The sequence below is a fragment of the Notolepis coatsorum genome (genome assembly GCF_963971535.1).
Source record: "Notolepis coatsorum genome assembly, chromosome: 10".
Taxonomy (NCBI): Eukaryota; Metazoa; Chordata; class Actinopteri; order Aulopiformes; family Paralepididae; genus Notolepis; species Notolepis coatsorum.
This window is the reverse complement of record NC_140174.1, coordinates 41,261,622-41,282,038: the sequence shown is the minus strand read 5'-3', so window position 1 is coordinate 41,282,038 and position 20,417 is coordinate 41,261,622. Positions and strand designations below refer to the sequence as shown.

General features: G+C 44.8%; 2 protein-coding genes across 2 annotated transcripts in view; one reads left to right on the top strand and one right to left on the bottom strand.

Moving 5' to 3' along the window:
• The window catches only part of dock1 (dedicator of cytokinesis 1), a gene marked incomplete at its 5' end in the record, with an annotated part of 602,016 nt that overhangs the window by 281,166 nt on the left and 300,433 nt on the right, over nt 1–20,417 (bottom strand). The window lies entirely within an intron of this gene.
• Nucleotides 1–20,417, top strand: part of insyn2a (inhibitory synaptic factor 2A) — a gene marked incomplete at both ends in the record, with an annotated part of 39,952 nt that overhangs the window by 12,433 nt on the left and 7,102 nt on the right. The window contains one exon of the mRNA XM_084323668.1: nt 1,226–1,297. Coding sequence (XP_084179794.1) covers nt 1,226–1,297 — 72 coding nt within the window. The remainder of the gene's footprint in view (nt 1–1,225; nt 1,298–20,417) is intronic.

Below are 20,417 nucleotides of genomic sequence, written 5' to 3'. Positions count from 1 at the left end.
AAGGGCTAACAACACTGTGCAGCGCAGTGGATAACATGAAATACAACACCTTCCAAAGACTCTGCAGCAAAAGTAGATGTAACATTGGTGTGTCTAATTTCAAGGACATAGAAAGCTTGTTTCAAATATTGATGGCCGCTGCCAATAAGCAAATAAATCGCAATAACCCATACACAGAGTATGGGTTAAGACAGTAGCTTTTTCAAGGACTTTTATTCTTTTTATTTTGCAGATTTATATGGGGCAACTTGAAGATATTATTAATAAGCTGTACCCGTTTTCTAACTGGGGACTTACCGTACATTTATTTATTTATTATTTTTAATAAATTGCAGCTGTGATTCCAATTTCAAGGGTATTTCATGACCTTCGAAGGGGATGATTGCTTTCATTTCCAACTCTGCGGGGGAGTTGATAAGAGAGACACTGTGTCTAGCATGAGTGTAACGTGTCCTACAGGTTAGCATCCTCCTTCCGCTCTGCCTGGTCCTCCGGACACACAAGTCCAGAGTAAAACGCAGAGACTAGGGATGTCCCGATCACATTTTTTTGCTCCCGATCCGATCCCGATCATGTGATTTTGAGTATCTACCGATACCGATTTTTTCCTGATCCCCAAAAAAAATAAAAATAAAAAATGTTTTTACATTTTTATTTATTTATTATAATTTTTTTATCCCAATTTCTCACATTACATTCACCCTGAATGTTGACGTTATCCAGGTGAAAAGTTAACTTCATTCAAGCGAGGCATTGCAATCCTTGACATAAATCATTTGATGTATAATTAAATCAAAGGAAATGCGTTTGGGTCTGAGAGTGTGGCTGGTCTGCCGTTCTGCAGCTGGATACTATTGGTTTGTTTTGGCAAAATTCTTCTGCTCTGTGTGACAATAAATAAATGAATGATGATATGCAATTTAAAACCAAAACTAAGGCCTCAGTATGAGTTTAAGACGTGAACATGGTCATGTTTGTTGAATAAAAAATAAAAAATAAAAAAATCCCGATATTTTTTATTGAATTTTTTTGTCCATCCCGATCTTCGGAAAATCACGTGATCGGATCGGGACATCCCTAGCAGAGACCACGCGAACGTCAGTCTCGCTAGTGGAGGACGACAACGGAAAGCAAGCGCAGAGGGGGTGGGGGGTGGAGGAGGGAACGGGGCAGTCAAACAAGTATACCTGTAATTACTCATTCACAACTCTTATCTCTCCCACAGCCTCTCCTATCGAACCGGACAGGACACAGCCAACTGCGACACGTGTCGGAACAGCGCATGCATTATTTACAGGTTAGTGGAGCCACTCACTCTTCAAACGTCCAGAGCTAAAGGGAGTATGTCCTTTCTCCTTGGGGCGAGAGGACATGCGGAGAAAGGGGAGGAGGAGGAGGGGGAGGAGAGGAGGAGGAGGAGGAGGAGGAGGCGGCGACAGGAGGCGCAAGCCTAGTATGGATCTTGTTAATGAGAACACAGGGCCAGGTAACATCCACACACACCATGCTCTCTCTCTGTCTCTATCCGTCTCTGTCTCCCTCTCTCTCTCCCTTCCCTTCCTCCCTCCAGCCCTCTCTCCTTCTACTGAAGGGCACCCCGGTGGCTGAAGTTGCGCATTGTTTAGAGACAAAAGGGTACACTTGTTTAAAGAGAGAGAGAACGAGAGAGAAAGAGAGAAGTGGGACCAGAGGGGTGAAATTAATTTCTAACAGTGCATCATGGAATATCCTGAATCTGTTACCAGGGAGACTTTTAGAGAACATCCGGCTCATGACATGTTGAAAGCCTGAGTGGCAGAATTCCTCCAGTTACTAGTGTGTGTGTGTCTGTCCTGTGTTTGATGAAAACAAGATTTTATTTTTGTTGTTACGGGGGACATTGACCGGACCCCACAAGGTAAAGAAGCTGTTGTAGGGTTAGGATTAGGTTAAAATGATGGTGAGGTTAAAGGAACACATTATGGGAATTTGGGCCATTGTGCGTTCAGTAGAAAGCTATCCGGTTGCAAGTTAGCCTAGCTTAGCACAATGAATGGAAGTGGATGAGAAGCAGCTAGCTAGTTTAAATCTCTGGGAGAGGTGTTAGTTGGCCAACACCTAGGCTAGCCGCTTCTCATCCACTTCCATTCATTGTGCTAAACTATACTAATGTGATTGATAGCTTTCTACTGAACGCACAGAGAGGAAATTAGCATCGATCTTCTGGTCTAGAAGAAGGTAAGCAAATTTACCATAATGTTGCCGTGTTCCTTTAACACTAGAACAGCTGGGACGGTCATATGATTTTATAATAACCTTGACCAGTTAGAATTAGAAAATGTTTTTAAATAAAAAAAACATACAGAAAAAGTTAGATGCTGTTAAAGCCCTTAACCGCTGTGGTTGAGTCACATAACCACCTCTCCCCCCACCCTCTCCTCTCCCTCAGTGTTTCTTGATTGCCCACTCTCCAAGCTGTGTCTGTGTGTGTGTCTGTGTGTGTGTGTGTGTGTGTGTGTGTGTGTGTGTGTGTGTGTGTGTGTGTGTGTGTGTGTGTGTGTGTGTGTGTGTGTGTGTGTGTGCGTGCGTCCATATGTCTGTGTCCACGAGACAGAAAGAGAGTGACGCAGGAAGAGTTTCAATGGTACAAAAGGAGAAAACCGAGCAGAAACGGGGGAGAAAGAGAGAGGGGAGAAAGAGGAGGGTGACGGGAGATCCATAAAAGCAGATACTGCAGGTCCCAGTCGGATCGCCAGCGAAGATCTGTGTAAATCACACCCCCATCTTCCGTTCTCGCTAACAGATGAGCCTGTGGCCAAAACTGAAAGCGTCTCTTCAGATGAAGGAGGACAGACTTAAGAAAGAGGGACGTCGTGCCGCAATGTGACACGCATTTAAACCCAACGGTAAAAAAAAATAACAATAATTCCCGCAGGACAGCCAGGCGTATAAACAAGAAGAAGACGTCACCGCCCTGATTATAGCGACGATGGCACAATGATAAACAAGTCCAGTTATGGTTAGGATCCTGGCGCTGACGGGGCTGGATGGGGCGAGAGAGACACACAGAACAGAATCGAGCGTCGATTCAAGATAGCAAAGCAAAGCAAAGCCAATCAAGTGTCTGCATTTTGAACACGTAGAAAGTAAGGGATGAAACGATACGCCAAACTTTCAGATCGGATGCAAATGTAAATTTCAAGGTCACATTTAGATTATTTTTGGCGTACATTTTTTTTTCATGGCTTCACTGCTCCACTCTCTCTCTTCCCTCGTCGACTGTGTGCATGCGCGCGTGTGTGTGCGTGTGTGTGTGTGTGTGTGTGTGTGTGTGTGTGTGTGTGTGTGTGCTTACAGTGTACTGCCCCCTCCCCCCTCCCACTCTACACTGATACATTGCAGGCAGATGCCTTGAGAGACACCTTAGGGAAAAGAACGAGAAGGAGAATCATTATTAATTTAAATGGGGATTTAAACGTCCATACACCGTACCAAATGTACATTTCTCCCCCCCCAAAAAGTATATTCCATCACAGATCGTTAACAACCCAAATATATAAAGATGTTAGGTGTTTATAAATGAGTAAAATGGAACAAACAAAACAAACATCGTTGTCCAACGACCACCCGAACGGACGGTCCACGTCTATACCCTTCAGGATAATTAATGGCTCGGAACTCCGTCTCGGACAACGTGCGGCAGCCGACGTTCCTAAATTAGTACGACTCAGAATCCATATCATCAGTGAAGAAGTGTTGTCAGTGCATCTCTAGTCCAAGGACAGGGAGTTCAGAGAGCTAACGGAAAGGGAAAAAGACATATCTTGGGGACGGGAGCTGGTAACTTGGTATCATGAATTAGTCATGCCTGTGGCTAATGCTAAAGTTAATGCTATGTGATCTGCAACCAGCCCCCAGAGGGAGACCTGAGGGAGACTGGGAGGAGAGTTGGCCTGTAGCTCCAGCGGCCTCTTCTCCCTCAGTTTCTCTTCATGCTGCCTGCCTGCCTGCTGCCTGCTGCCTGTTGCCTGCCTAAACACAGACACGAGTCTCTGTGTGAAAACAAGACTAAACTAGAAAGCTGCGCTCAGTAGAGCACAAATCTCAAGTTTCAAGTTTGTTTCAAGTTTGTTTATTATTTGTCACAATAAAATACATGTACTTTACGGTGAAATGCTTGGTTCTGTATGAGCCCCTGAGAGTGTGCTTCATACAGTAAAAAAGTAAGTAAAAGAAGAATATACAATATAGAATACAATCTACAATCTAAAGTACAACATCTCCGGCAGCAATGGGGGTCGCTATGAAAGTTATTATTATGCTCACATGCACATTTGAATCGAGGCCATTATCAGCGCTCATCGGTGGAAGAGGTGTGATGAGCCGCCTTAACTATGCTTCTAATCGCAAAACGCCCTAAGAGAAGCCATGTGAATACAACTAAATATTTTTCCTTTGATCCCCATTCTAAACACTCGCTCGGAGCTGCCTGTGTCTCCCTGGCACCGCTGCCTACGTTAACACTTTAACCGCCGAAAACGCCGTAACTCGTCATTCCCCGCCATGCTCATTCCGCCGAAGACGCCGTAACTCGTCTTTGATGTCAATATTTAAAAAATCTGTCATCGAAATCATATTTCCTTTCTGGAGCCCTGAGATGTACTGGTGAGCTCCACTCAACTGTCTAACGGTTCGAGAGCGCCATCTGGTGGCCGATCGGCAGATCGGCCAAGAGGGAGGGGCGCGCCAAACAGGAAGTGCCCATCCATATGTGCTCCGGGCACTCGCGATCGGTAGCCGGACTCCATCTCAACACACTGGATGATCAATCGCTCGCCCTAACTCAATAAACAACGTTATTTGGGCGTATATAGTATTATACAACCTGGAAATGGTTCATCAGGATCAACATCCCATAATCGAAAACGGTCTACTCCACGCTGATCGTCCAACGGCGCGAGGAACATACGGTAAGATTCAGCGTTATTTTCTAACCTATTCCATATAAACTGCTATGATGAACATATGACCCACTCTGGATGAATCATCTAACGCTGCCCACGGAATTATAAACGATCCCCCGCCCATCCGGTCATACGTAGATCATTCTAGAAGTACCTCCAGTTGAAATTTTTCAACTCGCGCCGATCGCTACCAAACTGTATTTCATCATCAATATAATGCATTTAGGGCTATAAATCACGTTCTGAAGAAAGCTGCAGAAAACGATAAAAACATACTTATACTTTAGACCATATTTTAGTATGAATATGTGAATGAAAAAGTTTAACGTTGCTACACCCTGAACAATACATATAGGACATTGAATGGGCCATAATAATGGCAATGTAGCAATAGAATTTAAAAAGTTATAGCCCTGCAAAGAAGGGGAACTTCTCCATAGACAAATAGAGCTGGCGAGGGATGGTAAATTATGAATTTAACCATGGCGATCAAAGTGTTAAAATTGCAATGGCGATCGAATCCCGCCATGTGGCAGTATCGCCTACCTTTTGAACTGGGGATATCAGTTGTCTTCCAGTACTGACTTGCCTCCGGCTGCTTCCCCCTCAAAGTGGATCAGGACATAGCAATCGGTCGGAGATTTGATGCCTCAAACCTATTGTTTCCCGTATGATAGCCATGCCCAATATACACAAGTAATTGTGATTGCAATGGGACGACTGGGATTTATTAATTTTGGAGTACTTCTGACTGAGGTAAGGTCTATTTTAGGTAACTTGATGGTATTCTTTTTTACCTAAAACGTGCTTTTGTACCGATCACAGTGTCGTATTTTACCGGACCTAAAACATGCTTTTGGTAACGATCGCAGTTTCAAGGTAAAACGACCCCCCCCCCCCCTTGATGATTTTGTGAAGACACATATATATGGTATATACCTTTGATTTGGAAATATTAGTTTCAGGCGAGCAACCCGAACAATATGGATATAATGCATATAACACGTCATATCTTGCAATCTAGGAAAAAAGACTGGATTATTTTGGAAAGGGGCGATGTTTAGCATGGAATAGCGCACAAACTAAAGTATGTAGAAATGAACTGCTTAGTCAATGTTGGACTATAAACAATACCTGTCAAATGAGCCATACTATTGTCTCCATAGCTATAATACAGAACACACGATGGGTCCGCAAACATCGCTAAAATGGTCAATAACGCTGGCACCATTGAGTAGATGGGAAAACAGCATGGCGATCAATGAGTTAAACTATGACCCTGATTATAAGATGACACCCCACTCTTATCAAGAAAATTATTATTATCTAACCAGAATGTACCATTAACTCATTGGACGCCACTCACGAATAAAGTCGGGTTAACTGGCCGACGCTTGAGCACCAAACCCGAGAAAAGTCGGGTTTTCTATCGTTATTTCTTTTATTCGATATTCCCATTCATAATCCATCAAGGGAGCCTGTGTTATCATTGGGAATGAGTCTGAGATCGCAAACGTCCAATACCGCCGCCTGCCGCCTTGCGGCCGGTATTGCACATCCTTTGAAACTCTCTGGCTTGGGCTGTGTATCGATTTAAAAAGTCCGGGCCGGGTTTTCCTTGTCGGGCACATAACACATGGATTGAGGAGAATCAAGCACACCCGGGGAGCTCCAGTAGCTCACCACGTACCGCGAGTGCTATTTCAGCGCCGTGGACAACCGCGCTCGCGCGGATCTGGGGCTGAGCGCGTTCGAATCCCGGACGGCAGCCGTGCCTTTCCCAGAGTGTCTTTCCCCCCATCTGAACCCTTTCAGCCTGCTTCTGTCGGTCGAACTTGACCAAGTATGAATGCGACGAAAAAAGCGATAAACGCTAAAAAGAACCAGCTGACTGGTCAAAGTTTAAAAAAAAGAATCAAGCACACCCGATTCATGTTCTTTGGTGGATTATGTTGGCAACACGATCGACATCAATACTTGGAATGGCAATCAGATAATTGGAATATTCTTTTTGGAGTACATCCTAGTCAAGGTAAGGATTATGGTATCAATCTTGCGTTGATCCAAGAATCCCTTCCCTGCGATCCGAACGTATGTGTAATGTGTGTGTGTAACGTATTCCGTTGGTGACGATCGAAGCATAGAAAAACGACCCCCCCCACCCTTTCATGCATTCATGATGAAACATAATACCGATAATATAGCGTTGATTTCAGATTGATTGTTGATACAGGAGAGAAACGCCAAATTTTTTGTGAAATGCACTAAACGCTGCATAGTGTAGTTTTCTGGGATTAGACAGGATTACTCTAAAACTATACTCATATTCAACACGGTATAAAACGGGAATCTATGGATGAAATTTTTTTGTCTTTTTCACAAATTGAACGATAGATACTCGATGTCAAATGGGCAATAGTATTATATATAGCTATGATATTTAATATAGCCCTGCAAACACAGCCATGTATTCCTATTCTTTAAAGCGGTGGCCTTCTTACCACACGGTAAACTGATTGAGTTAAAACAATGTATATTATTATTTACATTTATAATTATACATTATGTATCATTATAATAATATGATTGATATTATTTATATTATTGAGAATATAGTATGGCTGACCAAAGCAAACTATTTAATGCTACAGCTAACCAAACTATTTGTTCTTGTTGGGAGGCCATAGCTGGCTCCATTTATTTAGTTAGGGCTCTATGACATCAGTTTTTATCTTTTCCTGTTTTCGGATATAAGTTTTCCTGTTTTCGGATTTCTCTGTTTGAAATGTTCCCGTTTTTGGATTTCTTGGATTTAATATTTTTTCCTTTGGATTTGACCAAAAAATACTTTAACCATTTGGTTGCCGAAAACGTAGAACTACGTTTCTGTCGCCCGATCGTTGAGTGCCGGAAACGTAGATCTACGTTTTTCTCACAGTATTTCTTTTATTCGCTATTGTCATTCATAATTCAGCGGGGCACCTGAATGTGTCTGAGCTGGCAGACGGTCTTATACCGCCCTCTAACGCCATCGGCCATTATTGCAACCCGTTAGAAACGGGTTCTTTATTTTCTCTACCGAGCTGCGGCGTGGGGGCGGGTCCTAAACACTCCGGCAAAACACATGCTTGTAGGGATGGTTTGGACAACTGACCCCGCCCGCCCGTTGAAGTGCAATGCCCAACAATGTCGGAGACAGGATCGCTGTGGATAACTGGAATGGCGATGAGATAATTGGATTCTTTTTTTTTGCATTACATCAGAGACCAGGTATGGACACAATATATGAAAGCTTGCGTTGATCTGATATTTATTTCTACGGCGATTGAAGCTATCTGTGTTTTATGTGTATGGCTGTTTGCCGTTGGGTTGCAGGAGGAAGGATAATAATAATGATCTAGCGTTGATTTCAGGAAGATCCGATAATCAGGCGAAAAATGTCAACGTGTTTAATGAATTACACAAAAACGCTGTTTGTGTCTTTTCCCTGGAATGACTCAGAAGCAACCAAACTATATTCATATTCAAAACCGTATAAAACGGAAATGTACGGATGAAAGAATTATCTGTTTTTGCACGTTGAGCAGAAGCAACTCACTGAGACTTGACAGTGTTATTAGACCCATAGATATACTCTAAAATATAGGTTTAGCTCTACAAACTACAACTACGTTTACATGGGGTTAATGGACGGCAAGGAAGGGGTCACTTCCCGGAAGGGGCGTGGCACTCAATGTGTTAATAACAGTACATCTTCAAACAGTGCCAGTGCAGTTCAATGTTCAGTGCCAGTTCAGTTATGAGTTCAGTTCAATGCATTTCAACTGCCAGTGCAGTGCAGTGCAATAACTAAATAATTATTAAATAGTTAAATAATACAAAATAATAATTTGTTTAAAAGAAATCAGAAAAAAAGTCAAATGTAATTTCTTTCAAAGAGATGTCCTTTAACTCTTTCTGCGCCAAACCCGAGAAAAGTCGGGTTTTGCCACCAGCAGTTGAGCGCCATACCCGAGAATTCTCGGGTTTAGATCCTTTGATATTTTCCCTTTGATCCATGTTCTATACACTCAGCCGGAGCTCTCTAGGTCTCCCTGGCACATCTGCCTACGTTGGAATTGCAATGACGATCGAATCTCACCAGGTGGCAGTATCGCCTACCTTTTGAACTCCGATTTAGTTTAGTTTAGTTTAGACAGTGTCTGTCCTGATCCCTGTCTGTCCTGACTCGCTCTGAGGGGGAGGAGTTATTGCAGAGCAATCACAATCTTTGGCTTGGAGAGAGTACCAAGTCTTTCAAGTCCTACAGCTCAAGTCTCTTGGACTAGTCTATGGTTATAGATATTGGAATATCACAATGTATATTCTACTTTACGGTGGATTTTTTATTTTATTTTTTTTAGACTCTCTTGGCATACTGGATCATGCCGATTGGACACAGAATCAAATATAGCAGCCGCATTCAATACAGGCAGGGGGATTAAATGACAATCTAATTACACAGATCTCCATGAAAACAACCTCTGTGGAGGTGGAGGAACATAGACTGGGAAGCTACAGCTGTGAGGGAACATGCAATATAGAGCATGGGGGAAGAATAACCTTCCATCAGGTTTATCTGTGCGAGTGTGTGTGTGTGTGACGTGTGTGTGACGTGTGTGAGAGAGTGAGTGAGTGAGTGAGTGAGTGAGTGAGTGAGTGAGTGAGTGAGTGAGTGAGTGAGTGAGTGAGTGAGTGAGTGTGTGGTGTGTGTGTGCATGTGAATGCATGTGAATGCATGCAGTACAGTGCATGGGAGAAGAATCGCCTCATGTCAGGTTTCTGTTTGTGTGTTGTATACAGTGTGTGCATGTGCGTGTGTGTGTGTGTGTGTGTACATGCATGCATGCAACGCCAGTGCCGGGGCCCCTACTCCTGTGCTTATGATTAAGCTAGTCTTGTGACCAAGCACAGACATATGGTGCCATAAATCATTTTAATGCAGCTCAGTGTGGAGCCGACCAATGCACTGTTCAGCATAATCATCTAGTCCAAGAGTAACAGGCAGCTTCTAGAAGCCCCAAACACTGGCACCACAACACACCCCAATACAGATCAATACTGCACTATAGTAAATGGACATAAGACAGAATACACTAGATACTGTGGCAAGAGTTCTTCATTCTCTCGCATCCACTCTCAATGCTGTCTCTGTCTACACACATCAGTGCAGAGAGAGAGCGAGAGAGAGAGATGAAGAGAGAGAGATGAAGAGAGAGAGAGATGAAGAGAGAGATGAAGAGAGAGATGGAGAGAGCGCAAAATGCAGAGAGAGAGAGAGAGAGATAGAGAGAGAGAGAGAGAGAGAGAGAGATGGGCACAGAAAGAGTTGAGAGGGAGAGAGGCACAAAAAGGTACAGAGAGAGACAGAGAGAAACAGAGAAAGATATAGAGAGAGAGAAAGAGAAAGAGAGAGAGAGAGGGGAGAGAGAGAGGGAGAGAGGGAAAGAGAGACAGATAGAGGGGGAGAGGAAGGGGGGAGGGAGAGAGACATAGAGAAAGAGAGAGAGAGATGAAGAGAGAGAGAGAGTTGTAAATAGTGTACATTGACAGGAGCGTTTGAAAATACATTCAATTCATTGTAAAGACCATTAAGTCACAACACGTCCTGATGCATTGTTCATGTAGAAACCCTGTAATCTCATGACACTAATGTGTTGATCAAACAGGGAGACAGATCTAAGTGGCTGTGATTGAACCAGCAGATTGGAGAGGCTACACAAAGGCTACAGCTATTCTCTATTCTATTCTATATCAGTGTGATTTATCATTAGCCAGAATCCCTTGGGCTAGGTAAGAAACCCAGCACTACAGATAACAGATAACAGATTAACGAATGGGGGGCCATGCTGTAGTGGCCACACACTGACATTTCCAAAAACGCATTTTCACCCCTCCGTTTTAGAATAAATGATCCATCCATGATGCAGCAACGCAAAATAAACACTCACAGGAAATAACCTGATGGCATGACCTATCAGGAAAATAAAATGTTCATTCAATCAATCACCGTCACCGCAGGTGATTGATTGAATGAAAATTGTATTAACAGATTGCAGAATGGGTAGAATACAGTACGGCTCAATACACACAATTGTTAAGGGCATGCAGACCAGAGAAAGACTTTTGTCTTGTTTACATCAGGGTCCCCCATTTTCAATTCATCATGAATTGTAAGTAAGGGTGCAATTAGCACCGTGCAATCCATTCTTTGTGAATCTAGCCCTATGTTTTCAAAAATATCTGTATACCGCAAGTGGACGGAGGCCATTAGGTCATGATGTTAGCGTTTTCAAAAGGCTGTTTCATGTATACGGGCAAAATGTTTTTTTTTATCTCCACCATGGAAGGTGTTTTTGGAAAAGCTCCGTTTTCAGTGACCAAAAACAACAAAATGTCATCTTCGCGTAGACAGGACTAAACGCAGAGAAAATACTACGTTTTCAAATGCATACGTGTGGACTAAGGCATATCATCAAATAATATGGGCGCAGCGCCGCAGGTTTGAGTCCACACCATCCTCTCTTTCTCCCCACGCGTTTCCCGTCACACTCATCTGTATTTATATAAATCAGAAATGCCATAAGTAACGTAGACTAACGTAGACCGTGTTCCATACACAACGACGTTCCGTAGAGTTGGACTCTTCCCACTGATGGTTAAATGGGTTGTGGATGAAACGTTTGTCCGTGTTATCATCTCCACGCCCTCCTCTTTCATTGACGACGAGGACAAGACGCACAAGGCATTTGTCTCATCAACTTCCCAAGAATCAAATGCCAAGAGTTTAAAAAATTTGCCAAATATGCGCCGAAAAGGGACGGTGGGGAGGCGCGCGCCTCAGTGCGCACCTGGGGCTGGGAGAGCGAGACTGCAGCAAAGTCGTACATTCATATTATATTATATCATGTCTTTCCACTGAGGCGGGTGTTGCATAGGGGATGTGTACTTTTGTATGTGACAAATGAAGCTGAAACTTGAAACTGAGTACTACTAAGTACTACTAGAAATTAGCCTAACTATATACATTCTATGCTATGAATAGCAAGAGTGAAAAAGCCAGTGGAGGAATGGATTTCAAATAAAAACTAAAGAGGGTGGTATGGGAAAATCAATTACGTGTAGCTAAAGGCTGAGGAGCCGATTACATTATAACGTATGGAAATTACTGTCTGGCTACACTATTTTGCAGAGGAAAGATATCTCTTTTTGTGTGCAAGCATAATGATGTTTTTCCCATGATGGAGGCAAGCTGGTTGCCATAGATAATGGCAACAATACTCATAGGACATACATATGGATGTTAGAGGGCCGAGAAGGGGGAAGGAGAGAGAGAGAGAGAGAGAGAGAGAGAGAGAGAGAGAGAGAGAGAGAGAGAGAGAGAGAGAGAGAGCAGCATTGGATTTATTTTCTTTAGGAGAGGGAGGGGGAAAGTGATAAAAGAAAGAGAAAATTAAAGAGAAAGAGAGAGAGAGAGAGCGATAAAGAGAGAGGACAGTGGTGAAAAGAGACAAACAGACGGCAGACAAACTGACTGACTGAATCATGAGAGTGAAGGGACTGCTGGGAGTGAGAGTGGGTGAGAGGTTGGGATGGTAGACAGAACAGCATTAGTGTGTATTCTCTAGAGAGAGAGAGAGAGAGAGAGAGAGAGAGAGAGAGAGAGAGAGAGAGAGAGAGAGAGAGAGGGGAGAGAAAGGTGAAGTGAGAGAAAAAGTGGGGAAGGAGAGAGAGCAAGAGTCAGAGTGAGAGATAAATACAGTGAGGGGGCAAACTGTGAGAGAGAGAGAGAGAGAGAGAGAGATAGAGATAGAGAGAGAGAGAGAGAGAGAGAGCGAGAGAGAGAGAGAGAGAGAGAGAGAGAGAGAGAGAGAGAGAACAGCGGTAAAATGACAGACAAACCGACTGAATCATAAGAGGGAAGTTACTGTTGGTAGAGTGGTGATAGACAGGATTAATGTGTCTTCTCTGGGGGGGGGGGGGGGGGGGGAGAGCAGGAGAGAGAGAGAAAGAGAAAGAGGGGAGGGAGCCAGAGAGCAAGAGAACACAGAGACAGAGACATATAGAGAGTGGGGGTGTGTGGAGGGTGGGTGGAGAGAGAAAGGTTAAGGACTGACGAGGTCCAAAGTGCCTCCTTCAGTTTGTTCCGAGCCGACAGCTCACTCGGGGGACACGGGGCAGAGGGAGAGGGGAAGAGGCCAACGGCTTTCTAACTTTCAAGCAATAAGAGCGACGACAACAAACAAAAAAGCATGCGCTGGCGGTCACAGCAGGACCCCTGACACGCCCATGAGGAGACGCGGAGAAGTGGGCCGAGCACTGAATAATTAATCCGTCATTAAGTGTCCTGCTTCTAATGAGGCTGTATTAAAAGTGCCCCCCCCCCCCCCCCCCCCCACCTCTCAGGGGCACAGAACTTCCCCTGCTCAGCGTTCCCAAGTTCCCACAAGCGCTTGTTTTGGTTTTTACTTCTGCTTTTTCTCGAATGTGTTGGAAGCCCAGCCTGACCTAAGCCGTCAATCGCAGAGAAGAAAACGTCTTTCAAATATTCTAACCTGCCCGTCAGTCACCGCATTATCGTGCGCTGGGGGAGCGCCGCCCGCCTGGCCTTCCAGGTAGATTAAAACCAACACTGGGAACGGTGTCACAACTACGGTTTGACCCGAGGGCTGATTGAGAGCCACGTGTCTGATAGGAGAGCGTGTCTGTATTTGCCTTAAGGAAGGCATCGCGCTTACGATGATCAATAGCTTATCACGAGATACAGAGGCCCAGGAAATAACAAACGACCATTACCGCTAAGCGTTGCTGCGGTCTCGGGCGTCATAAATCTATGGGCTGTTCAAATATTTACCACTGGGAGATCTGTGTGTGTGTGTTTAAGGATTTAGTGGGCTGACAGTAATACAGTGGGCAGAGAGGAACCACTGTGACAGCCCGCCAACACCGGTAGTGACTAGCGAGTGAAATATCTAATAAGCACCAGCAGGGACCGGTGGAAGCGTTGATTTTTTTGTACTCTCCCGGGGTGATGTACTGTAACATTATGAGGTGATAGACGCCATGCTCAACACCCATCTACAAATCAATGACTTTCGTTCAGTAGCTGATGAAACTTGAGGACAGACGTTTCCGGGCAATTGACATGTCGCGGCTGGATTAGTTAAATAACTGAATAACTTTTTCTTTCCTTGCGGCGTAATGGGATGGGAAGTGAGTAACCTCACGATGTCGAAAGATGAGGCAAATTCCTTGTATTTCCAAAGTTGACAGTGTGATGAGGCATTGAGTACAAACTGTGTCGCTCCAAATGAAGTCATGGTTTTTCGGTTAAGTGTGAAAAGGAATTATGGGGAGTCCAGCGCATGCGGCTTCAGTGGTGAGACTGGCAGGCGGCTTCAGTGGTGAGACTGGCAGGCAGCTTCAGTGGCGAGACTGGCAGGCAGCTTCAGTGGTGAGACTGGCAGGCAGTGTCAGTGGTGAGACTGGCAGGCAGCTTCAGTGGTGAGACTGGCAGGCAGCGTCAGTGGTGAGACTGGCAGGCAGCTTCAGTGGTGAGACTGGTAGGCAGCTTCAGTGGTGAGACTGGCAGGCAGCGTCAGTGGTGAGACTGGCAGGCAGCTTCAGTGGTGAGACTGGCAGGCAGCTTCAGTGGTGAGACTGGCAGGCGGCTTCAGTGGTGAGACTGGCAGGCAGCTTCAGTGGTGAGACTGGCAGGCAGCTTCAGTGGCGAGACTGGCAGGCAGCTTCAGTGGTGAGACTGGCAGGCAGCTTCAGTGGTGAGACTGGCAGGCAGCTTCAGTGGTGAGACTGGCAGGCAGCTTCAGTGGCGAGACTGGCAGGCAGCTTCAGTGGTGAGACTGGCAGGCAGCTTCAGTGGTGAGACTGGCAGGCAGCGTCAGTGGTGAGACTGGCAGGCAGCTTCAGTGGTGAGACTGGCAGGCAGCTTCAGTGGCGAGACTGGCAGGCAGCTTCAGTGGCGAGACTGGCAGGCAGCTTCAGTGGTGAGACTGGCAGGCAGCGTCAGTGGTGAGACTGGCAGGCAGCTTCAGTGGCGAGACTGGCAGGCAGCTTCAGTGGTGAGACTGGCAGGCAGCTTCAGTGGCGAGACTGGCAGGCAGCTTCAGTGGCGAGACTGGCAGGCAGCGTCAGTGGTGAGACTGGCAGGCAGCTTCAGTGGCGAGACTGGCAGGCAGCTTCAGTGGCGAGACTGGCAGGCAGCTTCAATGGCGAGACTGGCAGGCAGCTTCAGTGGCGAGACTGGCAGGCAGCTTCAGTGGTGAGACTGGGCAGCTTGTGTGACATAAGCATGGATGCAGGCGCTACTCACATCATAGGAGTCTTTGATGCTGACGTTCTGGGAATCACGGCTATGAGGCTGTTGCTGCTGAAAATCACTTCAGAGGACGTTAGTATCATGCTTGTTTAATGGTTGCTCTTGAGCTGCCAGCTGTGGGCAGGGCAGGATGTTCGGGTTGGTTGCTTTGTTTAAGTGTGGAGTTCCTTGATCACATTCCAGTTGACTGCAAATCTCCATGTTTTCCACACACTCTGTATTGCACAAGTAGTGCAGTAATGTGCGCAATACTGACATTGTGTGCAAAAGGGCAACGTGCGAATCTGCAATTAACATGCAATCTGTTCCAGCACTTTACAATTCAAGTGCACTAAAACAAGACCATTAGCACTTTGGCACAAGCCGAAGTGTTCATCAATATGTACTGTCCCTATTTTAAAGAATAACAACTCTGCACCGTTTTGAGCATCTACTGTATAAAGAGCTTGTTAGTTTAGTTTATTGACCTTTCAGCATTATTACAGGATCATAAAGACAATATTGTCAATAAGAGTCGCTGAATTATTTTGCCATTACTACAATGAATTCTCTCTCTCTCTCTCTCTCTCTCTCTCTCTCTCTCTCTCTCTCTGGAGACAAAGCTAAAAGGGTTGTGTGTGAAGCTGGGGGTGATGTTCTGTGTGGAGAGTTTCATCCTTGGCCAAACATATTCATTACGTAACAAGGTTGTGAGCGTTTTACTGAACTTTGTTTACGGGCAGGCTAAGTTAGCCATTTGGCTGACCCGTAGGAATATGATCAAGGGCGTTGGTCCTACGGAATCGGTGCCTATGCTGAGGGGTATGATTTCTGCACGCCTTAGATTAGAGTTCATGTATTTCTCACTGAGACATAATGTTGATGCGTTCGTGAATGCTTGGGGATTGGGGAATGCAATGTGTACTGTGGGGGAGGAGGGGCTGAACATATGCATTTGAAGGTCAAGTGGTTTTTATGTGCTGAAGGAAGTGTTTGGGGTTTGTTGGGGTGTTTGTGTGTGCGTGTGTGTGTGTGTGTGTGCATGTGAGTGTGTGGGTGTGTGCGTTTTGTTTTTATGAAGATGCCGTGAGATTTTTGTGTCTCTACTGAGGTTAGTCAGTGAGAAAAATAAACATGTGGATGTTAGCTAGCTAACGTTACCATGCAATGCATCATCATCTCCCCTGTCAAAAGCCCAATGTTAAATCTGCCAAGAAACAAATAAATAATGTAACCCTTGTGTATGAAAACTAAAGTGTTATACTCTTACCATATTAGGGGACTAAATTGAAAAACGCCATAAAAATATTATATGTTGAAATAATTTCCCACTTTCTTTTCCATACATATTTTATTCAACTTCTGCCCTGATCATAACCATTTTTCGTTTTTTTTGTAATGTCAGATTAAAAATGAAATACTCCCACTTTTCTGAAAAGAGTTGTTAAATCTGACTTCACAAAAAACAATATGTGGTGGTTATGATCAGGGCTGAAGTTTAAAGTAAACAATTTATGAAAGAGAAAGTCAAAATAATTCCAAGATAATTCAACACCTTTGCCACATATATTGGCTACAAACATAATAACCGCAAAGTTATCAAAAAAATAAGAATCTGATCAGACACAAGGGTTAAGTTGTTGTTCCCTATCTAATTTCCTCAAAACATCTAGTCTAGTTAATGTGATCAATATTATTTGACAATTGATGCTTTTTGTTGGACATTTCAGTCAGTGAGCTCATACTTTGAGCTCATAATTTTATAGTTAAAATTATTGAGACAACGCAGTCTTCTGTCTTCGTTGTGCATGCATGCGTGTGCTCACCACACACGATACATGTGTCACACTATTCTGGCAGTGGCTACTGTTATTATAGTATTGTTAATGAAAGGTTGTGTTATTTAATGTTTGTGTAAAGGGCTATTTTAACTGTTGATGGGTAGTGCATCAGTAAACTGAATATGGTATTGTGCAAAAAAAATTCCTGGTGGGGGACTCCCAGAGCCCCCGCTTAAAAAGTGGCCTGACTGGGGCTATATTTCGCGCTATATCTCCCGGTATGAATTATTTCCCCAGTCCGGCCCTGTATACTGCACTATAGTAAATGGACACCAGCCAAAATACACTAAGATACTGTGGCAAGGGTTCTTCATTCCCTGTCATTCGCTCCCAATGCTCCGTCTGTCTGTCTGTCTGTCTGTCTCACGCACGCGCGCCCACACACACACACACACACGCGCGCGCACACGCACACACACACACACGATTAGATCAATACTTAACAGACAAGACTCTAGCCTATGATTAATTCCCAATAGCTGCAGTGCTCTCTGGCTCCGTGAAAAAGCCTGCAGTGAAACAAAACAAAGTGCTGAGTATGTTTTCAGGTACAATTGCTTCTTACCGTGACGGAGTACCATTGCCACGCCCCTCCTACTCTCATCTTTCCCACTAGTAATGTTGTTCTGTAACCTAGTACACTGGAGTTCAATGGTGTACATGACCCGTACCCAAGTACACACAGACCGTACCAGAGTACACATGAACCATACAAGAGTACACACAAACTGTACCAGAGTACACATGAACCATACAAGAGTACACACAAACCGTACACATGAATCATACAAGAGTACACAAAAACCGTACCAGAATACACATGAACCGTACCAGAGTACACACAAACCGTACCAGAATACAGACAAACCGTACCAGAGTACACACAAACCGTACCAGAGTACACACAAACCGTACCAGAATACAGACAAACCGTACCAGAGTACAGACAAACCATACCAGAGTACACACAAACCGTACCAGAGTACACACAAACCGTACCAGAATACAGACAAACCGTACCAGAGTACACACAAACCGTACCAGAGTACACACAAACCGTACCAGAGTACAGACAAACCGTACCAGAATACAGACAAACCGTACCAGAGTACACACAAACCGTACCAGAATACACACAATCCGCACCCTGTTCAAGTGGACCTGGGCCAGTGTTCACATTAATTAAACCAACTGGACTTTGGGGTAAAGTGTACTCAGAACAGTCTATTCTGTTCCCACCAAAGCCAAAAGCATTCATACATTTTTTTATTAGATTTTTCAGCGCTCAATGTGCCAAGTCCACATGAGCTTATAATGACGCCACATATGTAGTTGGAATGGAGAAACAGAAATGATAACAGAAACAGAAATTACCTTATAAACTCTAAACTCGTACGACTCTATGAATAATTACACATTTTGTAATTACCCCTCCTAAAATACATAATGAACCAGCTGTATATATTATGACATCAATATATAGGGTAGAATAACTAGCTTTAAATAATTAAAGCTAGCGTACATTTCAAAGGCAGTAACAGACTTGAATGCCTGTGCCATTAATTAAAGGGGAAGTGTACTCTGGGTCTCTCTTGTATGTAAAATGACAGTATAATTAGCTCACAGCTCTGTACATATGGTCAGGTCAGAGATACTATATAGAGTATAGTCCTAAACTACTGCACATGCTCCAGCTGCCGGCTTTACAAAAGGACAAGGTTGCCACTCCGACCAAACACACACAAGTAGGGGAAGGCTGAGCGTTTACCTCTGGTTACTCCTTCACCTGGTGGAGAGAGAGACGATGGAGGTATCAGGATATCTAGATGACCCGCCCACTGTAGCTCTTCAAAATGGAGTGAGGGTAGAGCTAAGGGTCATCATGACGTCTGGCTCCACCAAATAAGCACCTTCCATGGCCAACGTTTCTGAGCAGAGGTTGTTTGACCACATAGAGAATGAATCAGTTATGCCTCAATCTGGTCAATTAATTAAATGTTGCTTCCTTTTAAAACGTCCCTTTAAAAGCAGTTGGCCTTGCTTTAAGCAGAATTAATTAATTAAAAATCTTCCATCGTTGATTTTATTATTCTATTATTATTACTCTATTCTACTCTATTCTAACCTTGAGAATGCATGGGTCCAAACACACACTGTCAATTATCCTTAAGGCTTTCTATTTTCTTGTGTTCCAAGCATCTCAATGATTCAGGGGAAGGGGGGGGGGGGGGGCACAACACTGAGATGAAAGACCTGATGATGACATCCTGCTGCCAGCCTGACTACTAGCACTTCATACTCACTCACTCACAACAGCAGTGGTTGGGCATTGGTTAATGGTAATACACTGCAGTTATCTGGCCTGAATACCGCTGGTAGTCTGTTAGTCTGTTAGTCTGTTGGCCTGCCTACCTGCTGCCTCTGCCTCTGCCTGCCTGCCTGCCTGCCTGCCTGCCTGCCTGCCTGCCTGCCTGCCTGCCTGCCTGCCTGCCTGCCTGCCTGCCTGCCTGCCTGCCTGTCTGTCTGTCTGTCTGTCTGTCTGTCTGTCTGTCTGTCTGTCTGTCTGCCTGCCTGCCTGCCTGTCTGCCTGCCTGTCTGCCTGCCTGTCTGCCTGCCTGCCTGCCTGCCTGCCTGCCTGCCTGTCTGTCTGCCTGTCTGCCTGCCTGTCTGTCTGTTTGTCTGTCTGTCTGTCTGTCTGTCTGTCTGTCTGCCTGCCTGCCTGCCTGCCTGCCTGTCTGTCTGTCTGTCTGTCTGCCTGTCTGTCTGTCTGTCTGTCTGTCTGTCTGCCTGCCTGCCTGCCTGAGCCTAGTGGCTGAAGCAGGCTTTAGCAGATTAAGGCTGCTCAACACTTACAGTGGCGGAGGCCCTAATCTGAGTTTCACTTAGCTGAACCTAGATGTCAGATGGGCGAAGGTGTCGGATTACCGCCCCATGTGGATGATGGCTCGCCCCGGATAAATCGTTTACAACCGCAGCCTGGGGAGACCGTGTGCACACTGTCTGTCTGTCTGTCTGTCTGTCTGTCTGTCTGTCTGTCTGTCTGTCTGTCTGTCTGTCTGTCTGTCTGTCTGTCTGTCTATGTACTTCCACATCATCATTGCCTTATAACAGCCGACTTTGTGATATTGTGCAGGGATCAAAGCTGCTCAGTATAAACAATAGTTATGAAAACATCTAAACAGCCGTCCTGTGATGTCAGTTGTAGTGAATGAAGATGGTCCGCGCGTCACCCTCCCTCCAGGGACCCAGCCAGCCACGCGTCACCCTCCCTCCAGGGAC